We start from the raw sequence: 26,648 nt of genomic DNA on the forward strand, positions 1-26,648 counted from the left end.
GGGGTTCGGCAAACGAATCCCCCGTGGAAGCCAAGACGGGTGCAGCACACCCAGAGCCCGGCTGCGGCACGTCCCCAAGCCCCCCGCACGCCACATCCCGGTGCCGCGGGGACGGCCAGAAATCAAAACTCAGCCTGCCGGCTGGATTTCCCAGGTCTCACCCCCTGTCTTCGGGGGGTGTCCCGTTCTTTCGTTTGTCCCCCCCCAAAATTTCAGGGGATTGGCAGTGACGGCTCTGGGCTGGTCAGACGGAGGATATAAGTGTTGGGAAGACGGGTTTCTCATTAACCCCGGAGGTGATATAGCCCCATCTCCCGCAGCACAAACCGCTTTGCTGCTCCCGCTGTCCCTCCTCCTGCACCGAGCCCTCGCCCCGCTCCGCAGCCCAGGACAGAGCCGGGAGGGCAGCGGAGGAGCCGAGGGATGGACAAGAAAAGCAAAATGCAAGCAGAGAAGGTAACCACGGCTCAGCACCGTCTGTGCACTGGAATTTCTGAGGGAAACCAGCACCCGGGGGTGGTATTTATTGCCCGCTAAGACCAAAACCAACAAAATTTTCCCCCTTAGTTATCTGGCCTGTGATGTTTGTGTACAGAGCAGGGGCAAAGGGGCCAAGGGATTATTTTCTGTTATTTTTAAGAACTTTGTCACCTTACGGGATAATTTCAACCGCGACGGAGGGAGAAGGTATTTGAAACGGGACTGCTGAAAAACAAAGTCTTGGCTGTTTTTTTTCCTAGCTGCTCTGCTCCAGCAGCGCTGCTGTGCCCCTTCCTGCTGCCGGCCCCCAGAAAGCCCCCAGGGACCAGCAGGGCGGTGGGCACGGGTCGCTGTATGTGGGGCAGCACCGCGTCCTGCCTGCCCCTGGGCTCTCCCTTCTCTTTGGGAGCCAGCTGGAGTGACCCCGAGGGCTCACCGGGATCCCGGGGGGGGGTCCTGGGGCAGGGCAGGGGCTGAGGCTGTTCTCTGCTCCCTCGGCAGCACCTCACGGGAACGCTGGTCCTCTCCGTCTTCACCGCGGTGCTGGGCTTCTTCCAGTACGGCTACAGCCTGGGCGTCATCAACGCGCCCCAGAAGGTAAGCGCCGAGCCGGGCTGCAGGGCTGGGGGCCTGGGTGTCACGAAAACACCCCAAAACACAGCCGGGGGGGGGGTTATAGACGTGAGCCGACGGCGTTTTTCCTCTTTGCAGGTGATAGAAGCCCACTACGCGCGCGTGCTGGGCATCGTCCCCCTGGACAGACAGGCCACCAACACCTCCGGGGAGGACGGCGCCATCCCCAGCACCATCCCCAGCACCATCCCCAGCACCATCCCCGGCACCGTCCCCGGCACAGAGGCTGGGGGCAGCGCTGAGGGGACGCTCGCGCCCCCCGAGGACCTCGCCGCCTCCCCGCACGTCCTCACCATGTACTGGTCCCTCTCCGTGTCCGTGTTCGCCATCGGCGGCATGGTCTCCTCCTTCACCGTGGGCTGGATCGGCGACCGGCTGGGGAGGTGAGAAGCAGCCCACCCCCCCCCGGTTTGAGGCATAAAGGGCATTTTTCAACCCCAATTTTTCCTGCGTGCCGGCCATGAGGCTCCGGTTTGCCCTCTAAAAAGGAGGCTGCAGCATTGCCCCACGCACCTGAGGGGGTCTCCATGGGGCGCCGGGGGGGGGTTGGAGGGCTGGGAGGCACCGGCTTCGTTTCCTCTGGTATTTATGGCTCTCTGTGAACGCAGAGCCCGGGGCTGGAAGTCGGCACCTGTCCTCCCTGCTCCCGAGCTCTCCCCAGGCAAGTCGCAGCACTCAAACCCCTCGCTAGGAATTTCAGACTTTAGGTAGAGTCGAAGCCTTTTTGTTTGTCTGTTTGTTTTTCTCCAGAAGATGGTTTCCTTCTTATAGAAATACCATTCATATTATTCTTCCTAATACAATGAAAAAAACCCTCAAACCTCCAAAATACCGCTCCAAACACCCCAGAGCTCTGGCTTACTAAAACCCTAAATTACCGGTCAGATGTTTTATTGCAACGCTTAGCGCCCAGAGCAGAAATCAACGAGCTGCCTTTACCGACTGCCTAATCCCACCTTTCTCTCTGTGGCAAAAAGCAAGAGGAAGGTATTTGGATAGGATTTCCCCCCGGCCCTATAGCGTGCTTTAGGCACCCCGACCGCCCCCCTGCTGCGTGTTCCCGTTGTCCTTTCCCCGTTGGCGCCGGCCGTCCCGCTGGCTCTGCCTTCCTGCGGCGGTGCCGGCGGGCTGGGGGGCGCAGGGACGAGCGGTGCCGCCTCCTTGCAGGGTGAAGGCCATGCTGGTGGTGAACGTCCTCTCCATCGTGGGCAACCTCCTCATGGGGCTGGCCAAATTCGGGCCGTCGCACATCCTCATCATCGCCGGGAGAGCGATCACGGGGCTGTACTGCGGTGAGTGCCCGCAGGGCAGGCTGTGACGCGAGGGTTTCTCACCTTTTGTAGCTTTTTTTTTTTTTTTTAAATATTTTTTTGAGTTCACGAGGGGTTTGGCAGGTGGCACTTTGCCTCTTCGCCCCGTGCCCGTCCTCCTCAACCCGGGACGTTCCCCAGGAGCACCTGGGTCAGCTCGGTCGCAAAATCGGCTCGGTTTACCTCGCGCCAGAAGGGAGCTGGGAGCAGCGCCTTAATGTCAAGGCTGGGTCTTGGTGGTGGCTGTCGTGCAGCGTGCTGTTAGTCACGCTGTTTGAAAGGTTCCCCGGACAACAGCACTATCTACAGCTGGGCTGCACTTAGTACAGGAGCTCCGCGGGTAGGGAGGAGAAGATATCGCGCAGATAATAGGGGATTATATCGGAATTAGCTCAGAAATACAGCTCGCTATCACTGTTGCTGGCATGTAAAGGCAGTCCTGCACTCTGACGGGTCAAGGAAAGACGGGAGAGAGCTCTTTGCTCCGTAATAACTGCTCCCAGCAGATCTCTGCTCCATGCTGGGCTGCCTGTGTTCACGTGCACAGCCCTCCTGGCCCCGCGGGAGGCAGGCAGGGCGGGAGGTGGGCTGTGGGACGTGGGACATGGGCTGTGGGACGCGGGATGTGGGACGTGGGACATGGGATGTGGGACGCGGGCTCCGTCCTCCCTCCCGGTTCGGGGAGAGGTTTCTGCTGACCGTGGAGCTGCCATCCCGGGGCGGTGACGCCTCGTGTGCTTCCTGCAGGACTCTCCTCCGGCCTCGTGCCCATGTACGTTAGCGAGGTCTCTCCCACCGCCCTCCGGGGAGCGCTGGGGACGCTGCATCAGCTGGCGATCGTCACGGGTATCCTCATCAGCCAGGTACGGAGGAGAAGGCAGACGAACAGTGAGGGTACTGCAGGGGTTAGGGATACCCCAGCGATACGCAGGGGAACCTTTGAGAAATCTCTCATAATTTCACCCCAAAACTGAAGGAGAGTGAAGCTGTTTGCCCTAACAGGGTTAAACTGCAGCCCCGAGCCAGAGGTGCGGATCTTCTCATGAAACAACAAGTACATCTGTCCTCTGCTAGGAAACTTTGGTACACATCTGCCCAGAGTCAGGCTGGATCCTGAACCCGAGATCCCTGGTATTTGGGAGCTCAGAAATGGCTTTATCAGGGAAGCAGGACACCACCACGGCAGGTGTCCCCGCCACGTGGCAGCACAGCACGTAAATGTGCCAGGGAACAACACCCCCAGAAAACGGCACAGCCACAAACCTCATCTAAGCTAACTTAGCCGAAGAGCGTGGCTTCCCAGTCTTTTCTGGAAAAACCTTGTGAAAAAGCTAGCAATGTAGGTCCTGCCTGCTGCTCTGGGGATGCAGAAATGGCTTTGCAAATAGTGGAAGGAAAAAGTTGGGCAGGCTTTGCTCAGGAAGCTCTCAGCTCCTCTCAAACCCGCCTCGATTATTCCAGGTGCTCGGGCTGGACTTCCTCCTCGGCAACGACGAGATGTGGCCCCTGCTCCTGGGGCTGTCCGGCATGGCCGCCCTGCTGCAGTTCTTCCTGCTCCTGCTGTGCCCTGAGAGCCCCAGATACCTTTACATCAAACTGGGGAAGGTGGAGGAGGCCAAAAAGAGTAAGACACAACCTCTGGGCTTGTCTGGGGCTGTTTTCACGCCGTCCGTGGTATTAAACACCCAGGGGAGAGCCTGGCTGAGCACTCACAGGTGTCCCTGGGTGCAGCTGCTCCTTACCATGCTACTCCCCTCCACCCGAGGGGCTGCATCTAGCAGGTGCAGAGTTTTCTGTTTCCACACTTCTGTTGGAAATCCCCGTGACTGTAATCACTCAGCAAACCCAGAGCGGTTCCTGCAGCAGCTCACACATCTCGCAGCGTGGCCGTGGCTGGTCCATAATAAATGGCTAATCTTTTTTTTCTCTTAAGGTCTGAAAAGGCTCAGAGGAAACTGTGACCCGATGAAAGAGATTGCCGAGATGGAGAAAGAAAAACAAGAAGCGGCGAGTGAGAAGAAAGTCTCCATCGGGCAGCTTTTCACCTCCTCGAAGTACCGGCAGGCTGTCATCGTGGCGCTGATGGTCCAGATATCCCAGCAGTTCTCAGGAATCAATGCGGTGAGCATCCCCAAAACCATTTATCTTTAAAGAAGTCCACATTTACCTCCCGTCCTTAACGTCCACAAGACAGGAATCGCCTTATTCTTTGAGAGGAGGGAGAGACCAGAGTCACTCCAACGTAGCAAGAGTCTTTTAAAATGCTTTTAAAGCTCAGTCCCATCAAGGTGTTTGCCCCCAGCACGTCGTGCTGGCGATCTGGCTTTCAAGATTAAACACAAGAGGAGGAAAAGTTTTAAATGTGCAAATGCCATAGTTCAGGAGGGGAATTTCAATGGGATTTTTAACTCCCCCATGTTTCTTTGAAAGTTTCAGCCTTAGTTATTGCACCGAACCCTTAAAATTTGAAAGATTGATTGCAATTAAATTGCTTCAAATCTCAGCCAAGCAAGAACAGTTCTTCCCTCGGGAGAACAAAAAGTTCCACCAGCCCTGTTACCTAATCCTTCATCCTAATGTGTTTTGATAGATCTTTTACTACTCCACAAACATTTTCGAGAGAGCCGGAGTTGACCAACCCGTTTATGCAACCATTGGCGTTGGAGTGGTGAACACAGTCTTCACTGTTATCTCTGTAAGTAAATATTTCTGCCCTAGATTACAAAAAACGGGTGAGCAGCAATTTGATTTTGAAATATGATTTTTATCCCGGGGCTGGGGTGCGGGGTCGCAGTTTTGCAGGGCCGACCCTGCACACCCTATGGGAAAATTCATTCCCTGGGCATTCCCTCATCTGGAAAATGAAGCCTTGACCCATGGCTCGTTGCTGCCAAACAGCACTGCTGAATGCCTCGTGAATGAAAGCTGCATTGCCTTGCTCGGGGAAGCTCGGGTAGCTCAGTGCTGCCCCAAAACCAAAGTGCCTTCGAGACACATTCTGCGGGCCCGATCTCCCCGAGGAGCAGGCAGGGGCTGGAGTAAAGCCAGCAGCTCGCAGTCTCTCTTATCTGTTTTCTTTCAATTTCTCATGCCTATGCACACAGCATCTGCATGATTGATATCTGAAGGTTATTCCACAGTAATAAAATAATAGAGCAATTCTCATCAGCTCTGGGCACTACTCTGTAGCAATAAAAGGGTGGCTCCAGTTTTCTTTGCCTTTCCCTCCACTTGTCTCTCTCTTGAGAGGATTAACACAATTCCAATCAGGAGATAATTATTTTTTAATGTGGCCATTAATATAGGAAGAGCAGGAAACGCCATTTCCCTCGTATTCCTAGAGAGCAGTACGGAGCAAAGGACCTTTGCACACAGTGAAGTGGGACTAGATGCACTGTAGAAATACAGTCCTAAAGGATCTTAGCCCACCCTACAGACGGCATTGGGGTGAAACTTTAGAGAAAGTCCATTGCAGGTCCCATGCAGAGGAGAAACCATGAGTGGTTATGGTGAAACAAGGCACGGAGGCTGTGCAGCTGGAGAAGGGCTGCCTCCAGCTCCGGCGGTCTCCTGCAGTCCCAGATCCACCCTGGGGACATGTGCTCTTTGCTTCTTTTGGCCATAAGCACTTTAAAAATTACCTGCATCTGTCAATGAATGACAGACCCCGACCAAAAGGCAGAACCACTGACGGCCATGCAGGTCTTGGCAAGGGAAGAAGGGAGGTGGAGGCTCGCCCGCTGCAGTTTCACAAGTTGGCAGGATGATCTGCCTCCGGCAGTGAGACCATCCCCTGGGAGCATCTGCTGTAACTGCCCAAAAAGGAGATGTCTGAGGTTGAGCTAATGGCCAAAGGTGTCCTTCAGAGTGGAGGGGAAGGAGCAGGCAGCCTCCTGATGTAGGGTATTTTAGGACAGGCCAGATTCCTTGTCCTTTGGAGCTACCTGCATCTCCCCATTGGGTGAAGTGATGGGTATAGATGCAGGGAAAAAAACAAGTCCATAGCCAGCAATACATGTGTAGGAGCAGTGGGCAGTCCTGAGAGCCTGGAAACCCTTAGCTCTGTGTATACAGGCTTTCACCTTGCCCTGGGCAGGGCGACTGCTCGGTCTGGCTCCCTACCAGCTACCAGCAGAGGTTCTGGAGCTTGGAAACCAGCACAAGAATCTGTACGTGAGCTAAAAGAGCAGGACTGCATGGTGGTGGTTGTAACAGGCTGTTTGCTGCTAACGGACCTGGTGGAAGCTCCCGGGAGCAGGGCTGCTGGAGGCTGACCGGCTGCGTGTGTTTCTCCAGGTGTTCCTGGTGGAGAAGGCAGGCAGGCGCTCCCTGTTCCTGGCTGGCCTGATGGGCATGCTGATGAGCGCCGTGGCCATGACGGTTGGACTCGCGCTCCTGGTAAGGCTCGCTCCTCACTTTATCTCTGTGGCTTGCAAACAAGAGAAGACAAACCAGCCCTCAAGGGGAAAGCTTTGAAGCTTCTTCTCATAGACGCTTGGAAGACATTTGTCCTCAGAAGGGACAACGTGGCCATAGCTGGAGCTGTCTCTGATGAGGGCAGTGCCTGGGGGCATCGCACTTTGTCCCCTGCAGTCCCACCACACACGCAGTCAGCAGGAGCACAAATGTTTATAGTCTCAATGACACATATCCCGCCCGTGCTTGTCTGAATAGGGGGAAATTTCCGAAAAATAAAGTTAATAAATTAGCGATAACTAATGAGAGTCGTGCTGGGGCCGTTAACACCGAGCGCATCCTCTTGCAGAGCCAGTTCGCCTGGATGAGCTACGTCAGCATGATCGCCATCTTCCTCTTCGTCATCTTCTTCGAGGTGGGGCCTGGGCCCATCCCCTGGTTTATCGTAGCCGAGCTGTTCAGCCAAGGCCCGCGCCCTGCCGCCATCGCCATCGCCGGCTTCTGCAACTGGGCCTGCAACTTCATCGTGGGGATGTGCTTCCAGTACATTGCGGTAAGAAACCCCGGTAAAATGGTACAAATACGTGCTGGGCATGAGTCTGCTGCTGGATGAGGGCCCAAGGGCAGGCTACTGGGGTGTGCACCTGTCCCCCGGGTCTCCAAGTCCTCTGGGGTGGGGTGACAAGAAGCCAGCCGTGGTGCTGACGGCCATGTCCCTGGTCTCACTTGCCCCACTGCAGGACCTGTGTGGACCGTACGTGTTTGTCATCTTCGCCGTCCTGCTTCTGGTCTTCCTCCTCTTTGCCTTCCTCAAAGTACCCGAGACGAAGGGGAAGTCGTTCGAGGAGATCGCGGCCGTGTTCCGCCGCAAGAAGCTCCCGGCCAAGTCCATGACCGAGCTGGAAGAGCTGCGAGGCGGCGAGGTGGCGTAGGCACGGCCACGCAGGCAGGAAGGAGGGACGGAGCCTGGGCTTCCTTCAGGCGCAGCGGGAAACACTGGGCAAAAGTCTCACTTCACACAAACCTCGCAGGCGGCAGCCCGGGGGGACTTCTGACTGCTGCCGCCTGCACCCTCCAGCCACAGGTGCCAACCTGGCGCTTTGCTCTGAAACCATCGGCGCAGCTGGGCTCAGGAAGAGCCGGGGAAAGCACGGGAGGAACACGTTACACGTGCGTCCCCACGCCCCGCCGCGTGCTGAGGCGATGGCCTTACTAACTGGGAAAGCACTGCATCGAGCAGGGCCCTCGCCCGGCTGGAACGAAGGGAAGAGGGGTGGGGTGATGCTGAAGTGTCATGCCTTCACCTTTTCTTCTCATGCTTGCCGTTTCCTCCTGCCGAGTGAGCTGAAGCCTTGAGAAACCACCTGTGAGGCAGCGGTGCTGGCGGCACAGCACCCACGGTGCTGAGGGACGCAGGCCCCGTGGGGCCGGGGCAGCCATGGCTGCTCTGGGCAGCCTGGGGCTGGGCCTCCCCTCCCTTGCTGCCCTCCTTCCCCACCCTCTGCACCCATCTTCCTGTCATAATGTACGGTGCTCAGGCCAACCGTAACCGCTAACGGGACCCCGAAGGGTAAATGGCTCCTGCCCCACTAACTGGGAGGTGCCCCCTGACGTGCCCCCTGCTTGGCACCACCGGGGTCTCGCTGGCTGGCTGTGCTTCACCAAAGACAGCGTGTGAGAGGGAGCTCGCTGTGTTTCTGTAGCCTTGTTCGTGCTCATTTTGCTTCTGTGTGAGAGAATTCTAGGTGACAAAATCAAACTGCGAGGATTTTCCTTCCTTTTGGGGGGATATGTTGGAATCAGGGTAGAAGCCTGCTCTCTGCTCGAGCTTTTAAGGTTTGCACGTTCCCTGTTGTGATACCCGGCTACTTCCTAGCAAGCTCCTTAGGACAGACACCCAGTATTTATTTAAAGAGAAGGCACCAGCACTGCTGGGTCACCGTGAGCTCACAGCAACTGCGAGTGCCACGGTGGCCATGGTGTAACAGAAGATCAAAGATGAAGAAAGGCACGAGAAGCGATGGGCCAAGGAGGACCACAGCTGGCTGCCGTGGCTTTGGTTTCAGGCAAGAAGGTTCATGGGCCTGAACTTCCTTCCTGTGTATACCTTGCCCTCTTGGCATTAAGACCCTAAGGCAAGTTTTGGTTCCTTCTGAGCAACTGGAGTGCGGGCACGAGGTTCCCCTGGCCCAGCAGCTGGCCCTGTGTGCATACTGGAGCAAGGAGATTTCACCGGAGGCTTTCCTGGGATGCCTGCAATAACAGCAGTTTTCTATGTCTGTTACATAAAGGCGGCAATGAACAACATCTGTGGCATCTGTTGGCTTGTGCTGTTGGTTTTTTTCCCGTCCGTACATCCCAGCCGTATGTCCAGCTCCAGATGGGAGGTGTTTTGCTGGCAGGGTGCGTTTGCTCCACAGGCAGCAATTGCTGCGCAAGCCCTCTGCTGTTAAACACTGCTCTGCTTGCACGGAGCCTGGGGCAGCTTCACAGCTGGTGCTGTGCCTCTGCAGGGGGAGCCTGTGGGAGGGATGGGGCTCGAGGTGTGTTTGCCTCACCATTAGGGCAGGTGGAAGGGGCAGCAGCGGCAGGGAAGGCCCCACATGGCACCCACCACCCCCAAACGTCCCCGCTCAGCCCTCCTCAGCCTGCCAGTCCCTACAAGTAGAAGCAGCCTTCCTAGAGGGCAAACGGCTCAAGCCATGGCTGTACAGGTAGTTTGGTGTGAGAATGGCTGGCCAAACATGTTTTGGTACACTTCTGCTGAGCTTTGTCCTGATGCCTGAGGAGCACCAGTCAGCGATGGGTTGGATTCAGAACTAATAACCCAGCGGTGTGGGCTCATTAACTGAGCAACGCTCTGAGCCGGGCAGGCTGCATTTTCCTGCGTATCACTAAATGAATGCCAGCAGAAAGCCTGATTTGCCTATTGTTATGTTGCACATACAGGCTTTCTCTCCTCATTTTAGCCTGCACTCTGAGCTTTTGGCTGAGGTACAGCCCAGACCGGGTAGCTTGCCACGGGAGCCTCAGCACTAGCAGGCACCACACGCCAGCAAGTTCCTCCCGCCCAGCTGCTTTTCCATGGCCCGCTGCCGGTGTGCTGGGCCTCCTGCAGGCTAACGGGACGCTCCCTCGCTCGGTCGTGCTGAGTTTCAGCCACGAGGAAGGGAAACGAGTCTTCTTCCAGGCTGGAACCCCCACGGGGCATCCTCTCTCACCTTCTCAGGCCACAACTGGACAACGTGCCTTGGTGCATTTTGCTGTTCTCATTCATTCACCTGTATAGCCCCCTAGAGACAACGCTTTGCTCGACCTGGGATGTTTCAAATTAATTCTGCTAATGGTTGTGTTGTCCGTGGGGCAGGCAGCAGCCTGGGAGAGGGTGCACAGAGCTGGGTGCTGCTAAATGCTTCGGCAATCCCTGTCCTCACCAGGGCTGCTGGGGACGGATGAAGCTGATACACCGGCCTGAGCTGTCACACTGTGCTTTTACCATGCATGGCAATGCAGGGAAGGGTCAGAGGAGTTTGTTCAGTTCTGCAGCCGTGTCTACGTCTGTCTTGTCCCATCAGGCTGTAATTAGCATTTTATCTACCCTTGCTTACATGCGAGTTCCAGCTGAAACTTGCTCTGATGACACAGCTTGTTCAATCATTATTTTTATCTCTGTTACAGTTTTATTAAGCTGCTAATCATTAAGGTTTAAAAGACCAAGTCATACTTATTAGCTAAATGGTCATTGCACTTTAGTTAACATGCAAAGTATGTTCCCATCCTGTAGTTAGCTAATAATGCAATATAATTAATAGCCCCTGAGAAAGCATCTTGTCAGCAAGAGCTTTGACAGTGTTTTCCTAATGTGCTAAGATGACAGCCATTAAGACTTTTCTGTTGTGTCAGATAAATGGCTAACAATATCTACTTTCCCACTCTCTAGGCGTAATTTAAAAATTAGTTTGACTTCCCTAATCCAATAAGCTCAGGACATTTGGCTCCATTAACACTTTCCACGCTAATTTATCACAGATTTTTCTGCCTCACTTCAGCTTGTTTTTCACCGCTGAGCAGAGGCACCCTCCCCCTGCTGAGCCGAACGGCTGAGGATGATGAAGCTGAACCAAGAGCTACATGTTCAGGGCACCGGGCTTTAGGGTCCGATGTATTTTCTGAGGTGCTCTGTGTCTTTCTCTTTTGCTGAGACCTATCGGTGCTGAGGAACCACGAGGCAGGACAGCAGGTCTGGCTCCAGCAGCACACGTAGAGATGAAATTTAATTTAAGTGCCGTGCTCGAGAGTTTCACTAAAGCACCGCTGGCAGGTTTTGCCCAGAGGCACCCGTGAGCAGCAGTGCTGGAAGAGAACTGTCCTCCCCCGCAGGATGGCAATAAATCCTGGCTGTAACTCAGCGGGTTTTAAATCTTACAGGCTGTAGGCATAACTACAGACCAGGCGTTTGTGCAGTGCCTTGCATTGCCCCCTTTACTCGCTCCGGGGACTACGCAATGCAGCAGGGCTCCCCGGTCATGGGTCGGCTATCCCGTGGCAGTGCTGCGTCAGCCGCAGGAGGAGGGAACAGCTGGACTTGCAGCGCCTTTTCCCCCTTCCTGGTGCAAGTTACAGCTGGTTCCAGCCAGCTCGGTGTCCCTGGCACTGTCACACCGCTCGGCTCTTATCTGCAGCGTGTGCCCGGGGTGATTCAGCCGGCGGCTGCACACACACACCTCGCCTGATCACACCGTGCAGCTGCGCTGGAGGCTGCACAAGTCAGGAGCGAGCACAGAGCGGGCAGAGGCACTGCTGCGGTAGTTTTTACGCATCCCACGGCCTGCAGCCCCTAATAGCTGTAGGAACCGTCTAGCATCCCAGAACCCTGTTCTCAAGGCCAATGCAAAGCGGGATGAGTCACTGGTTCGATCTTTGTAGGAAGCAGAAGGTGAACATGGGATTAAAGCCGTGCCTGGAGCAGAGCGGGATGCCTATGGCAAGGTCACTGCAGAGGCTCTTTCATCTGGTTCAGGCTGCACGGAGAGATTGTATTTAGGAACACAGAGGGGCTGCTGAGCCTGGCATCACCCTCTACAGGGTGCGGATCATCAGTGCGCCCCAGCCCCTTTTTTGTCCTCCTAGTGCCGGCTGCCCCCAGAAGCCAACATGAATCATCATCCCCAGCAGCCAGGACATGACTGTGCGATCCCAGGTAAGACAGCTCAGCAGTTAGAACCAGAGACGCTTGCTAAAGTTGCAGTAGGGTTGTGTTTACATTGCTTTGCTCGCGACCTGTTACTTCTCATCTTGCAGCATGACCTAAGTCTTGCTGAGCGAGCCTCTCGCTGCTTCACCATGAAGCTTACATAACTGAGAAAAGATACACCTCGCTCATTTTAACCTTTCCAAAAGCTCTTTGATAATTTCTGCTGTGCAATTTATATAAAGACGTGGACAGAGGAGACGAAGATTGGTAACATACAAAAGAAAAGATGTGGTCCAGCTGTGCAGTGTTCTAAGCACACATGCACAAAAGGAAAGGAAATACGTTTAAACATGAAAGGCATGATATTTACAAATATGCTTTGAAATCCAATTGCTATTGTTGCACGGAAAATGGGATAATCACATTAGTACAATCAAGAAACTCTTTATTTTCTAATAACTGTTGATCCGAACAAAGGAGAGATATCTGCAAGCAATGACTGGTGCATCTGATTTCCAGTTTTCTTTAACTGAATCTCTGATAAAGACTGCCTTGGAATATTTGTTTTGTGTCTCAAAAATATGTATCAACTACAGTTGCACCTCAGCAAAAAAAACTAGGCTTAGTACAGAAGATCTCTCAGATCACCTAAAATGAATCTGTTAATTGCAGAAAATCAACCAATTTTATGCCATGAACCATTGAGAAAATAAATTATTGTTAGTGCTTAGCCCCAGTCTGCTCCAAAACGGGCTCAAAAGAGTTGGGAGGTCTCTCATAAAGTATTTTATCACAAGATAAAATGCCCTCGAGCACGTGCAACTAGTCGTACACTTGTAGGTAAGCATACACACACCGTGAATGTAAAAACATCTTAACGCAACAGCTCAGACACTGCTTATCAACTGACACAGAAGAAAAATGGGCAGTTCCCCGGGGTAATGTGTATCATCTCCAGAGCTAGGCTGCATGAGACAGCATCCACTGCCCGCCCTGGTAACAGAAGAGAGCCCGCGCCCCAACGTGCTAGGAGGCCCGTGTAAATAAGAGTCACACCTATCTCCTTGGGTACACACTGTACAAATTGAAGTGGGATCTATTCACGGGTTGTCATCAATTAAATAAAAAACACTTCAGAAACTGCTGAGGAACTGATTAAAAACGTGGAGTTAAAACGCATCAGAGAGGATAAACTCGGGATCTTGTGGCAGAAAGAGCAGAGCAGCAAACTAGCTGACGGTGCCAGCTGCAGGGACCAGCTCTGACAATGCTGCCACCCACACATCACCATTTTTCTGGGTTTTTCACTGTTCTGTTTGTGTGGTGTTTAAAGTAAGGTATCCGTGTTGCCCCAGGCAGGACTGGGCCCCACACCGCTCTTCCAACAGCAACTCCACAGAAAGGTCTTTGGGTGAATTTAGTCAAATAGCTAAAAGTATTACAGAATATGACTTGGAGTTTGTGTGTGTGTGTGTTTAATTTTTTTAATAACCATTTGGCCTTGTTTTGCTCGGGATCCATCTGTCTCTGTGTGGCTGCGTTCGTCGCCGCACTTGGGAACGTCTCTCCCCTGACAGCAGAGCAGGATTGATGTCGGAGGCTAACGAGGGCTGTGCTATTAATGCTGTAGATGATGGGCAGGACACCTTGCACAGAGCCATCTGAGCCTTATGTTAATTAAAACAAGCTTTCATCATTGCTCTTAGACAGTTTCAAGTCCTTTTGACTGACTACGCAGTGCTTGCAAAATGCTTTTGTTTCTGATTATTTTCTGACAGTAAAGGAGAGACGTTAAACTGACAAATGACCTTTGCATCGGCTGTTAAACACATTTCTCGAGCAGACTTTGGGAACACCCGTTCCTTCCCTGGCTTGCTAAAGCCTCATTGTGTGCCCCAGGGGCTGCCCGAGAGCCCTGCAGCAGGAAGATGGTGGCAGAAAAGCCACGGCCTGAGCTGACTGGATCAGATACAGGGTGACAGGAATGAACACCCCCAGATGGCCCTGCTAGGCCTGGTACCACACCCTTGCACTTAAACCTGTTTTGTTTTGTTTTATTTTGAAAGCAGCCTTCATTACAGAGGGAATGGCCTCACGTTGCGCCAGGGGAGGTTCAGGTTGGAAACGAGGAGCCATTTCTTCTCAGGAAGAGCAGCCAGGCGTTGGGACGGGTTGCCCAGGGAGGTGGGGGTGTCACCGTCCCTGGGGGTGTTCAAGGAGAGGCTGGACGTGGTGCTTGGGGACACGGTTCAGTGGTTGATGGTGGTGGGAGGGGGGCGGTTGGAGCAGGGGGTCTTGGAGGGCTTTTCCAACCTTAATGGTTCTGGGATTCTGTGATTCTATGATATTCGGCCTTTATTACTAGTATATATTATATTCAGCCTGTATTATTAGTGTATAAATTATGTGTTACAATGCTAATTATTTAAATTATATAAATGTAATTATATGATACTATATTATATTACAACTTCCTATACTATTCCTGTGTAATAGTCCTAATGCAATTAACAATACACAGAGCAGCAGCAACCCCACACAACACACGACGGCCACACCACCCACGCAATACCAACACATTTCACACCAACATCACGTTCGGTACCAGCGGTACGTTTAATTAAGCCAGTATCACGTTCAATTACAGCGATATATTTAATTCAGCCAGTGTCACGTTCGGTTACAGCGATGTATTTAATTAAGCAGCGCCGCGTTTACGGCTAACACCACCGCCCGTAACCCGCCTCACGGCAGGACGCGGCGGCGCCTCAGCGCCCCGTCAGGCCGCCGGGGCGGCAAGGGGGGGGGGCGTGGCTTCGCCCTCAGGCCCCGCCCGTGTGGGCGGGGCCTGAGGGCGAAGCCACGCCCCCCTCCGTCGGGCGCGGGGCGGGCGGAAGCGGGGCGGAAGCGGGGCGGAAGCGGGCGGGGGGGGGGCGGGGCGAGGTGCGCGCGCTGCCCGCCGCCCTTCCCGCCGCAGTGCTCGGGCGCGTGTGCGCGGCGCCCTGCCCCCGCCCGGCCCCGGCCCCGACAGGTAACGGACGCCCCCTGTAACCCCCCCGCCCCCCTTATAACCCCCCCACATAACCCTCCCCTCTGCCCGTCCCCTTCCCCATCGCCCTCCCGGGGCTAACGGCTGCGGCCGGCGGGCGGTTGGGCCGTGGCGGGGGAGGACCGGGAGGGGATAACGGGGGGGTGCCGGGGGTTAGCGAGGGGGGTGCGGGGGGGGGGGGTACAGAGGGGTGCGGGGGGGGGTGCGGGCACGTGGCGCCGCCCCACCGGGGCACGTGGCGCCGCCATGGCGCTGCCCCCCCCCCCCCCCCAACCCGGTCCCGGTGTCCCCGTTCGGTGCCGACGCCCCCCGTTCCCCCCCCCCCCCCCCCCCCCCCTTCCCCGCAGCCCGCCGCCATGGCCGACGAGCTGGACTTCACCACGGGCGACGCCGGCGCCTCGTCCACCTACCCCATGCAGTGCTCGGCGCTGCGCAAGAACGGCTTCGTGGTGCTCAAGGGGCGCCCCTGCAAGATCGTCGAGATGTCCACCTCCAAGACGGGCAAGCACGGCCACGCCAAGGTGAGCGCTTCCCCGGCGCACACCCCCCCCCCCCCAAAAACCGCAGGGCTTTGGGGACGGGGCAGCACCGTTGGGCGTAATGGGCTTGGGCTCGTTCCCTCCGTGCCAGCGCCCTGAAATGAGTTAGCGGGCTGGTGAGACGTGGCGGGGTCGTGCTGCTCTGCCCCAGCCCCGGCAGAGCCCCGCGGTGCCGGAGGCAGGCCCGCCGAGCCGAGCAGCACGCCCGCGGGAGGTGCCCCCGCTCCCTTACATAACGCCAGGCACGCAGCCGCTGCCTCGCCGGGCCTCCACGGCCCTGTTTTGCCACCCTGCCGTGCCGCCGCTGCTTCCCTTTCCTCGGCGCGGAGCACGTCCCCCCTCCCGCGTCCCTCCCGGTGGGGACGTGAGGGCTGCGGGCCTGTGCAGCAGCGTGACTTCGTGGTGGGTGTGAGGCTTCGTGGCGGGGATCGAGAGTTCAAAAAGAACCAGGCTTGTTAAAAGTCAAAAGCTGGAGCTCTCACTACCAAGCGCTTACCATTTTTTTGCGCTTTCTCCCTCCCTTTGCCTTTTTTGGCTCGTTTTATTAGGCTCTCCTGTATTCTTAGATATTGAAACCGTTGCAAAAGTGAAAGGAGCTGGGGAGAGGAGCCGATAACCCAGTAATCCAAGTGCGAGCTGTAGCGGACTGCCAGGGGAGTGGGAGCTGCTTTAATCTCAGTGCATGGCCTCCTCTTCTGTTCTCCTTACCCCTCACGTTGTCTCTGTTCTGTTTCTCTGAACAGCTAGAGCCTGAAAGAAATATTCTTTTAACAGTCCTGTACCATGCTGCACTTTAGCTTGTATCGTAGGACTTGGGTAGGCCATGGCTGTGTGAGATAACTCACTGGGTGATCTTCTGTAATGGGCTGCGAAGGGATATCTGAGGCCTTCTCTCAGGGCCTGGGCTGCTCTCATACAGCAAGCAGCGGGTTTAGGCAGAATTTTGTCTGTTTCATGTGATCTCTTTAAAAAAATAAAAATTAAAAAAAGAAACGTGCGTGGGACAAGTGGTACTGATGGCAGTGCAATCTTGCTTCTCTAGGACAAAAGGTGACCGATCTCATTTCTGTTTTCTTGTAGGTCCATTTGGTTGGTATCGATATCTTCAATGGTAAGAAATACGAAGATATTTGCCCATCGACTCATAACATGGATGTTCCAAACATCAAGAGGAATGATTACCAAGTGAGTTAATAGTCACTGTGTCCTCCCACACGTTGAAAAGCGTAAAACTCCCAATACCACAAGTAAACTATCTTCACCCCCAAATTGTCTGTCAATTAGTAAGGTACTGTTGCCAGAAGATAGAGAACTAATGGTTTGGCACACTTGGCTGTCTCAGTGGGGCATTGCTGCGCCAGTAGCATTTACTGAACTGTTGGAGCTCACTGGATGGGAGAGCTGCTCCCTGTACCACCAGCCTCATGCAGCAGTCTTTAGAAATGATAGGTAACAGCTGTAATTTGGAACAGCATTTCTTCTAGTTGATATTGTAAGGTCACTTTTCTATTCTTTGAGATACTGGCGTCCTTTAGAGAGAGGTTCCCCTACTATTAGGTACTATTGCTATCTAAAGGATGACTAGTATTTCACATAAATGTGAATTTAAGCATATATTAGCATTCACAATTTCACCCTTACATAGGTGAATCAACAAAACACTCTTAAGCCATGTCTGATGCCAGTACTAACTTGCTGTGGTGCTATCTGCTTCTTGTGCAGGAGCTGGCTTTAGCTGAGCTCAAGTACTTTCGGTAATCTCTGAAATGCATATGTATGGAGGGAATTTGACAGGCTTCTGTAACACTTCCTGTGATACAGACAGTACGCTCTTAAAAGCGGCTTAATTCAGGTTGAGTTGTCATGTCTCAGCCATCTTCCCTTTGTCTTGGGAGTAGTGGGGTAGTTCTGGTTGGGAGCTGGTACATCCCGATCGGTGGGAAAGCTGCAGTTGCTCAACAAAGCCAAAGTTCAGAGTGTTAGCAGCTCTTCAGAACAGTTGATTCGGTTAAAACACGATGAGCCTGTCTTGGGGCTCAGAGCTTCCAAGGGGTTGTTTGTGTGATCTTGGTGGTCTTTCTCTCATGTTCTTGGGCCCTTAGTGCTACTGAAATTCTTGCTGGTTTTCAGACTTGTTAGGGCTGCCTTTTGGATTTACTGTAATGTGTTACAGGTACCCTAACCTGCTCTGTCAAAAGAGCTCTTCCTTTAGCTCAGGCTTTCAATCTGGTTGAATACAGCATTATAACAGTGGTCTAGAGTCTAGGGGATGTTCCCTTATTTATTCCTTGGCCTGTAAAATAAATGATAGTATCTCATTGTACAAATGAAGGTATTGGAGTTTACAGTTCAACAATTACGTACTTGCTACACCTTCTAAAAGCAATGCTGTTCAGAGAACACCGTTCCAGTTATTGCTTCTAATTTGCAAATGTAAAAAGCTGATCTGGTGACCTGGAAGCAGGCATCTTGTAAATCACAAGGAAGAGTTTTGCAGTGCCCTACATACTAGGAAATAACCAGCAGGGTTCTGGTGATTTAATCTGTTGTTTAAATTGACTTGAATTATTTTTTTTTAACTGTTACACTAATTCTTTAGTACTGAGGTTGTAACAGTTAGCTGTGCCTTCTGCTTATCTTCGGCTGTTGCTTGCTAGTGCGCACTAATGTTAAACTTCCTAAAAATGAACTTCTCTTCACAGCTGATAGGTATTCAGGACGGCTATCTCTCCCTGCTGACAGAAAGTGGTGAAGTTCGTGAGGATCTAAAGTTGCCAGAAGGTGATCTGGGCAAAGAAATTGAAGGAAAGTTCAATGCCAATGAAGATGTGCAGGTACAGAACAAAGCAGACGACAAGAGCTGTGGTTAATTGCACTTGACTGTACAATGAAGAACTCATATTCTAATATCAACTGTTTGTATCTGTTCATGAAGAGAGGGTTAGAAGTATGGGAATCGGTCCTTTGAGATGCAGAAGGACTTCTGTGTTGGAGCAGTCGATAAGGCACCGAAACCCGTCTGAGTTGACAGTGAAGTGATATGGGGGTTTTGAACGTCTAGATAAATCCTAACAGTGCTGTCCACGCAGTGTAAATTGGAGCTTCCACTCCTTGTATAAAGCTTTGATGTAATCTGGGCTATAGAAACAGCTTAAAGCTGAAAAACAAGCCTTGATGTGCTTAGGTCTTGCACTAGAAAGGTCTAGCTTGTTTGGAAGGAAATAGTTTAGTACCCTTCAGATGTCAAAAGCTTTAATGCTGGCTCTTTTGCTGAAAGCAACTTTGTTTTGATTATAAAACTACAATAGTCTCATCTGCTAATTTTGCCAGCTTCAGCATCCTTTCTTCTCAAATGAGAGATGGGATAGATGATAGTGTGAATGTCTGTAACTTTTAGGAGCAGCTCTTCTGTCAAGGGTTGGAACTCACCTGCTTGTCTTTTTCTTCCAGATATCCGTCATAAGTGCAATGAATGAAGAATGTGCTGTAGCCATAAAGCCTTGCAAATAAAGAGGATCGCCAGCCCCGGGCAACTGCTCAGGTCTGGACAAACCACAGATCTTTAAATTTGGTTCTGATTGTCACCAAAGCTCTGGCCTTCACAAGCAACCTCATTTCTTTTTTGAATTGTTAAAAAGCAGTGCTGGATTCTGGATTAGTGTTGCAGGCTAACTGGCAGTTTTCAAAATCACTGAGACTTTAATTTCCTAATTGTAACTATTTTAACATTCCTGTGGGTTTCGGCTATGGATCTAAGAAACCAATCAGGTGTTACTAGTGGATATATTTTTATTTGCTTGAGCAAAACAGTGTTTGTCTGTATGAACAGACAAAATTCAGTATTCAGGGGCTTTTAGATAAGCTAGTAGGTATCTAGGATTATAAAGTGACCTAGAGCACAAATAGTATTTTTCTTGACATGTTTAGATAGAACTGACAATAAAAGTAGCAATTTTTTTTTTAAGCTTAAGTATTTTGTGGATTGGGACTCTTGCAGAACTGTAGGTGCCAATCACAAATTTTAGACCAAGAAACTCAAGTGATCAAAAATGCCAGCTGGCTTGACCAAGCCCCAGTGGCCATGTGCAACTTAACTGTATTACCTCTGTATTCTTCTTTGCCAACTCGTTGGCTTATTGTAATGTTAAAATGGTGTCAAAGCCTACCTGTGGTTTAGGCAGGCAGTTGGAGTATAGGGTAGATAAGACATAGATAGGTCAAGGGGACACAAAGGTGAGAATGGATGCTAAAGCTATAGACTTTCACTCGAGGCCTTTGTCAGACTTGAAAAAAAAAAATAGAAAAATGCAGTTCAATTGCTTTCCTTTATTGTATTTATCTTAAACTATAAAAGGGTGACAAACTCCATGGGAATCTGTTGCAGTGCTTCCAGCTTTAGGTTTTAATCTTCAGGTTCAGACCATATTTTTGTAGCACAAGGACCACATGTTTTTCAAAAAGTGGGACAAATTGTAGCATCGAGCCTAAACTAAATGCATGTGATTCTTTTTTAAAAAAAAAGAGTAGAATTATTGTATTTTCAAAATATAGACTTGACAGACAATACTGAACAACCGTGGCTTAACTATAAAAGTAAATTGCTACATAGTTTAGAAAGCTCCTATCCATAGGAGCTGAGTCATTAAAACACATGCATGCCTCTAACTATTTAGTAGCTTAATAGGCAAACATAAAGCTTTTCAGAACTAGTCACGGAAGGATAACTAGCCTACTCCTGTTTATGGCATTCGACTTCAATTCTAAGACTTACTGACTCTTCAGGAGTGGGAAACTTCTTAGCCCATGGCTCAAACCTCCCCTCACAGTGGGTAAACTGTTTCGTGGACTTGCCTTAAGCTTCAGCAGCTATTAGCAGATGGAGGAGAACTTGTAAACACACTGCATGCTGCCCTGGGCAGCCTGCGCGATTCAAACTCTATTGGCGGTGAAAGTCAGACTTCACACTGCTGTTAACCGCTTAAAATGTTTTTGGTTTAATAGTATGTACTCTAATCCCCAAAGGGCTCACGGCAACTGTCCTGAACAGCCCTCGTATGTAGTGTGATAGGGCTTAGCAAGCCTCAGAAGCCTAACATAGGTGGCAAAAACATGTCAGGTCATAGACCTCTTACGACAGGGAGAGCAGTTCAATGAAGGTAAAGACAGCAATAAACAAACATACTCCGGTAATAAAGCACAGTTACCTGGGACACCTGGCAGAAGTAGGATACTGCTGCATGCTCTTGCCTAGCACAATGCACGTTGCAGGTGAACTCTACAAATAGCGCCTTGACTGAAGTGATAAGAGTTTTTTTAAAAAAAAGCTGTGGAAGCAAGAGATTGAAAGGAATTCATGGTGGTTTCTAAGGACATGCTTAAGAGTTGAAGGTAGTCTGCGCTATGTTCCTTTCTGCCTCTCCATCATACTGGTATCTGAGGGACAGGCTTTGTATGGTTTGGAGGAGACTAAACCATTGATTGTGGTCTTAATAGCAGGCTGATCTCTGTGATCAGCTGTCACACGGGAAGTCAGAGGTTGCTGTGTCATACTAAGGCAAGCTCTAATGCTGTTGCTGTGCTATAAATGCTTCTAAAAATGCTTGAAGTCTACGAGACTTGGATTTGCTCTCATTCTGGTGGGGCTTTAGTCCACTTTCAGGTGCCGGTCAGTCCCCGGAAACCTTCTTGGAAGACAGGTATTTGATACCACTGGCCCACAGTCTAGGTATTTAATTAGACTGTAAGTTTTCTGGGCTGTTTCTTAACCTGTTTCTACAAGTGGGCTTCTGGTCTGAATGGAGTTTTCAGGTACTGCAGCAATCTAAAGATCCAGGTTTTATGACCTCCAGCTTGCTGGAAGAGCCCTCCTTGGGACTTAAGGATGTCCTATTGCAACCTTCAGTTCTGCAAGACTTAAATGATTCAGTACTTCAGTATAGGTTTGTTCTTATATACTTAGTTGTCTTTTGTGAAGCACTTCAAACACTACGGAAGTGCGTAGCATTGGTTTGTCATGCATGAAGTTTCTCATAGGTAATAATACATAAGCATGAGTCTTAAGTATAATCTCCAAGTTTCAGTAAGGTTGAACGTTGCTTCTAAATTAGAACAAATCTTTGAGACTTTTTTTTTCCAAGGTGTCTGTCTGCTGTCAGAATAATTTGCAACAAAGTTTGCTTGTGATCAGTAGTCCATCTAGATGTGTATTTGTAAGATTCCTAACCAAATGCTTAGGGAAACTCCTCTTTCATAGCTTTACTTTAAAACAAACGTTATCCATCTACTTGTTTTGTAGTACTGTCTTTAACATCTTAAAACAAATTATGTCAAAACGGAAAGCTATAAGCTGCTGCAATTGCTTAAAATAAAGGTTGAGAAGACTAGGAAGCAAAGCAAAGTATTTCCACTCCAAATAATGATGCATTTTTTTATGGCTCCAATCCATTGAGTTTCTCATGCTACTTTACAGAATTGGAAAGACTGCAGTGTTTCCTGCCTCAAATGTTGGCACATAATATTTCAAGATTTCAATAGATCCTTCTACTTTTTTGCTTATAATGGTGGTTTTTCAACTAGGCTCTTGCTAGTTGAGCCATGTTCTCAGGGCTGTTTTTTTTTAAGGAGTTAGCTGAACTTCATTGTTTTAATGTAACTGCTTTCAAGCCTCTTGCAGGTTTTTCTAACCCATAACGTACCAAGAAACGGTGCACAGTCTGTAGCTTCACAATACAGGTAATTTTACAGAATCTGTAAAGAAGTCAAATTTGTTGACAGTTGAAACTCTTATGGTTACTGCAGGTCAGTCTCACAGAATTCAAAATTCAATAAAATCCCACTTTTTTTGGTTAATTAGAATGTAGTTTGTTACAGTAGAATAAACTTCAGGATAAAAAGACCTCGTAAAGGATATGTCGTGCATCTCACGCTGGGAAGCCACCGAAGGCGCGGGCTCCTGCGGGTGTCGTGGAGCGCGGAGGAGCGTGCAGCAGCTCGGCGCGCCGGGATCCTCGGAGCCTCTTCGCCGCCTGCGGGTCCGGCCCTATGGTGTCTGGCTCTGGGAGTAACTCGCCGTGTGAGCTTAGAGCCGCTGAGCTGATCTAAATGTTTGCTGTGTATCACTGAAACCCCTGTTCTCGGTCCTTGTGCTGTGTGTTGTAACTGTGCCCCGGCGCGAGCCTGGGGAGGCGTCCCCTGGTTGCAGGGGACCCAAGCCCTGTCAGAGCCGTCACCCGAGGGAACGTTGGTCCCTGTGGTGCCGGCTCCACGCGTGTTTGTTTTAGCAGATGCGTTGTTTTATACCGCACCAACGAGGTGAAAAATGTCGGTGTCTGTTTTGCTCCAGAAATAATAAAAGATCTCGGTGTTGTGGGGGAGCTGAGCCGTGCTTGCCCTTATGGGGCGGTGTGTGAGGTGGGGAGCTTATGGTTATGGGGTCTGTTGGGCAGGGTCTGTTGGTTTGGGTGAGGGTTGGGTGGTGGTTCCGTGGTGTTTGCAGCTTTTCTGTCAGGCGCCCATTCGGCGCCCTCCTTGTCGCTGCTGGCCGGCCCCTGTGCTTGCCGGGTGACGAACACTGTTTTTTTTAACGCTCGAGCAGCTCGGCCTAGAATTGTACGAGAGGAAGAAACGCTGTCGTTCCTGTTCCTACTGACAATTACTGACAATAAAGAGGTGACTCGCTGCGCTCAGCCTCTGACTCCTCTGTGAGGGGGGTATGGGGGGGGGGGGGGGGGGGGGTGCGGGGACACCACCTGAGGGGCCGCGCCCAGCCCCGCCCTCCCAGCATCCCCCGGCCGCGCAGACGCGCCGTGCCGAGCTGCGTGCTACGTCACGACGTCGGGCCGGCTATAAAAGGCGGGAGCGGAAGCGGCGCCGGCCTTTCGGCGGCAGGCCGCGGCGGCGGCAGCATGGGAGCGGTGAGCGGCGGGGGTGGGGGGGGAGCTGAGGGTCGCGGCGTGCTCGCTGACGTCGTTACTGAGTTTTTATTTTTTTATTGTTTTTTAGCAAAAGGACAGGAAGGCTAAGAAGGCGACGTGGAAATTCTGCCTCGACTTGACCCACCCTGTCGAAGATGGGATCTTCGATTCCGGGAACTTTGTAAGTGGCGAAGGCCTGGGCCTGCGGGGCGGCTGGGGGCTGGGGAGTCGCAAATCAACGTTTCTTTAATTAATCGGCGGGTTTCGAAAGGTTCCTGGGCTTAAGCTTAGTTTATAGACTTTTTTTTTTTTTTAACCTATCCATTGATTTTAAATTGAACCCTTTCTTCATGTGGGTGTTTTTACAGTGTGCAATTCAAAATAAATAAATAAATTTTACTGCGTTATGGACGTTTACTATGGTCATTTTTAACGTTGCTCCATGGCTAGGGTCCCTTCCCTAGTTCATACCTAGGGTGCCATTCCCTAGTGTTCTGTTTCTTCTCTGCTGTTGAAACAGGAACAGTTCCTAAAGGAGAAGGTTAAGGTCAATGGAAAAACGGGAAACTTGGGAAACACCGTTCACATTGAGCGTTTGAAGAACAAGATCACGGTGACATCTGAGAAGCAGTTTTCTAAAAGGTCTGTCTCAACTACTGTCTGTGGGTTTTGAACAGTGATCTGTTGGATCTGACGCATTTTTAATGTGTACAGAGAAGGTGTTAGCTTAGATCTTTGTAACACACGTTGGTATTAGTGAAAGACAGTTCCAACGGACTTACAAGATCAGGTATTAAAACACGTTTCTTAAAGTTTAGGGCTTCACTGCAAATCAGTGTTTCTCTAATACAGACTTACTGGTATGGAGAGGCTTTATATAGCTTGTTAACAGTGTAACGAGGAAAGATATGCTTTAAAAATCATAGCTGAATTCATGTGATGGGTGCCTGTTTATTAATTAATTAGTTGTATGGATGGTGAGACACTGGCCCAGGCTGCCCAGAGAAGCTGTGGATGCTCCATTCCTGAAGGTGTTCGGGTTGGATGGGCTTTGGGCAGCCCGGGCTGGTGGGAGGGGGCCCTGCCTGTGCCATAACGATTCTAAAAGGTATGTGTGCACAGTATGTGTTGTGGCAAGAGAACCCCTGAAGTCAAATGAGGCCTTGATCTGCTTAGTGTGCTAGGGCACGCAGTAGATCACTACATTGATTTAGGGGTACAGTTCCTTCCCCACACCCTCATTTCTTTTCTTCTGATACCGATGCCCCAGTATCTATTGCATTAAACATGGTTTAGAGCTATTTCTTAGTAGTCTGGAGTTACTGGCATTGAGCTATTCGGTCAAAATGCAACAAATAATAAGTTTTTATATTATCAGGAATGAAGATGTAGGTTTATTATCTATTACACGTGATAATTTTTGATTTCTTGATACAATTAGTGTGTTGAGTTACTCCCTGAAAAATTCAGCATGTAAAAGTGTCGTTGTTGCCCCGATAGACCATGTCTTGGGTGGAGTTCAAATTGCAGTCAGGATTGCGAAATGACAAAGTTCTAACGTATAATTAATGTTTCTAAGGTACCTGAAATACCTCACAAAGAAGTACCTCAAGAAGAACAACCTTCGTGACTGGCTTCGTGTGGTTGCATCTGACAAGGAGACGTATGAGCTACGCTACTTCCAAATCAGTCAAGATGAAGAAGGATCAGAATCTGAGGAATGATGTAGCTTACCTTTATACTTACTACAGTGTACAAAAAAGATAGAACATCTATTTATGAGAACACTTAACTTATTCGTGAATAAAGATTTTGTACTCTGTTGGACGGAGTGTGGATAGTTTTCAAGCCTTTTTCTTAAATTATAATTACGGGACAGCAGGGGGAATCATTTGATCTGCAGTTGTATTTCTATTGCTAGAAGTGAGGGCTATTCAGCATGGCATCAATGGAAGTCCAGGTGGAAAAGCAGAACTGAGCCCTTCACCCAGTCAAAATGTAGGACATCATTGTTTAATCATACTTGTACAAAACATGCTAGAGCTTTTTGAGTAAAAGTGCCAGCTGTTTGTTTAACTTAATGTGGAGTCGATGCAATATTTAATAAAAGTATATTTTTAATTATTAAAAAAAACTTGCATGTTTTAACAGAGCAAGACTTTATTTCCATGTGATTTATCTAAATCATTAATTGGTTGTCAAATTCCTATGTCTAACCACAAGTAAAATGGGAATATAACAAATAAATACAAATCTCACTAACAAATCTTGTAACTGACATGTAAGGAGATAAGAGACAAATCTCATTAACCAGCACCTACCTAAAACAAATATTAAAGGAAGAAATGAAATGTGCTTTAATGTCAGTGAGTGACACCATTAAATCCATATAGGTATTTCTACTTTGATGATCACGTGTTTTATGGTTCTTATATTTGAATTCTGGGACTATTTGTTTAATCCTAGTGTAAGTAGCTTCTGCATTGGAACTAAATCACTCCAGATTTTAGGAACCAGTTCATCAGTTCATGTTTATTATAAAGAGAAATTTGATTATTTTTCACTACCAAAAAAAGTGCTTGTGAGCCTGCAGTTGCACGTTCATTTCTATGAAGCTGGGAGTAGGCTTCTTGTGGTGGTAATTAGAATGATTAATTGGGTTCCAGTGCAACGTTGAATTTACTCACAGGCTGTTAGGAGGCAGCCAGTTCCTTTGGATCAGCCATGTAGAGTGGGCTTTCAAACACCTAAAGGCAGAAACGATGGGGTTAGGTAGAGTTCACTGTGGAATTAGTAACGCCACATTTGTTTAGTGTAAGATAGGGATGCATATGGGCTGTAATACCAAACTTTCTGCTTGAACAAGTTTGCTAGTTTAAGCTGAAGCCTGCCTACTGAATTGTTTAATTTCCTCATGAATTTTTGATTATTCCAGCATTCTTTTTGCAGGCAAACCTTTAAGACAGACTAGAGAGTTGCCAAAGCACAAAGCAATGTATTAACAGCCGCACGACACCCTCTGGTGCTACCTAAATGTAAATGAAAAGTACAGAAGGGGAGATAAATGTCGTCAAAGGCCTTGGGGTCTCGTTTGTCATTTTTCAATTTGCTTGA

At 50.3% G+C, this 26,648-nt stretch overlaps 3 protein-coding genes across 3 annotated transcripts; all 3 read left to right on the forward strand.

The window, feature by feature from the left end:
* Positions 1 to 221: 221 nt before the first annotated feature.
* On the forward strand, positions 222 to 9,155 carry SLC2A2 (solute carrier family 2 member 2). Its single transcript, XM_048059337.2, has 11 exons — positions 222 to 456; positions 982 to 1,077; positions 1,192 to 1,496; positions 2,281 to 2,405; positions 3,171 to 3,286; positions 3,885 to 4,047; positions 4,357 to 4,544; positions 5,014 to 5,118; positions 6,720 to 6,821; positions 7,189 to 7,392; positions 7,580 to 9,155. The coding sequence occupies exons 1-11, from the start codon at positions 424 to 426 to the stop codon at positions 7,769 to 7,771; spliced, it is 1,629 nt and encodes a 542-aa protein (XP_047915294.2). The 5' UTR covers positions 222 to 423; the 3' UTR covers positions 7,772 to 9,155.
* Positions 9,156 to 14,905: 5,750 nt separating this feature from the next.
* On the forward strand, positions 14,906 to 22,994 carry EIF5A2 (eukaryotic translation initiation factor 5A2). Its single transcript, XM_067002077.1, has 5 exons — positions 14,906 to 15,064; positions 15,430 to 15,603; positions 16,702 to 16,806; positions 18,324 to 18,455; positions 19,072 to 22,994. Exons 2-5 carry the CDS (start codon positions 15,439 to 15,441, stop codon positions 19,129 to 19,131), a joined length of 462 nt encoding a protein of 153 aa, XP_066858178.1. The 5' UTR covers positions 14,906 to 15,064; positions 15,430 to 15,438; the 3' UTR covers positions 19,132 to 22,994.
* Positions 22,995 to 23,437: 443 nt separating this feature from the next.
* RPL22L1 (ribosomal protein L22 like 1) lies at positions 23,438 to 25,366 on the forward strand. The gene is made up of 4 exons (XM_013174718.3): positions 23,438 to 23,534; positions 23,623 to 23,715; positions 24,055 to 24,176; positions 25,114 to 25,366. The coding sequence occupies exons 1-4, from the start codon at positions 23,526 to 23,528 to the stop codon at positions 25,256 to 25,258; spliced, it is 369 nt and encodes a 122-aa protein (XP_013030172.1). The 5' UTR covers positions 23,438 to 23,525; the 3' UTR covers positions 25,259 to 25,366.
* Positions 25,367 to 26,648: the final 1,282 nt, after the last annotated feature.

This window comes from Anser cygnoides, chromosome 9, assembly GCF_040182565.1.
Source record: "Anser cygnoides isolate HZ-2024a breed goose chromosome 9, Taihu_goose_T2T_genome, whole genome shotgun sequence".
Taxonomy (NCBI): domain Eukaryota; kingdom Metazoa; phylum Chordata; class Aves; order Anseriformes; family Anatidae; genus Anser; species Anser cygnoides.

Bases quoted from the DNA above. Each gene is read 5' to 3' on its own strand.
- SLC2A2 (XM_048059337.2), top strand. From the start codon at position 424: ATGGACAAGAAAAGCAAAATGCAAGCAGAGAAG. The intron at 1,497-2,280 runs GTGAGAAGCAGC...GCCTCCTTGCAG, and splicing joins ATCGGCGACCGGCTGGGGAG to GGTGAAGGCCATGCTGGTGG. The intron at 5,119-6,719 runs GTAAGTAAATAT...GTGTTTCTCCAG, and splicing joins CAGTCTTCACTGTTATCTCT to GTGTTCCTGGTGGAGAAGGC.
- EIF5A2 (XM_067002077.1), top strand. From the start codon at position 15,439: ATGGCCGACGAGCTGGACTTCACCACGGGCGACGCCGGCGCCTCGTCC. The intron at 16,807-18,323 runs GTGAGTTAATAG...TTCTCTTCACAG, and splicing joins TCAAGAGGAATGATTACCAA to CTGATAGGTATTCAGGACGG. The intron at 18,456-19,071 runs GTACAGAACAAA...TTTTTCTTCCAG, and splicing joins ATGCCAATGAAGATGTGCAG to ATATCCGTCATAAGTGCAAT.
- RPL22L1 (XM_013174718.3), top strand. The intron at 23,716-24,054 runs GTAAGTGGCGAA...CTGTTGAAACAG, and splicing joins TCTTCGATTCCGGGAACTTT to GAACAGTTCCTAAAGGAGAA. The intron at 24,177-25,113 runs GTCTGTCTCAAC...AATGTTTCTAAG, and splicing joins GAGAAGCAGTTTTCTAAAAG to GTACCTGAAATACCTCACAA.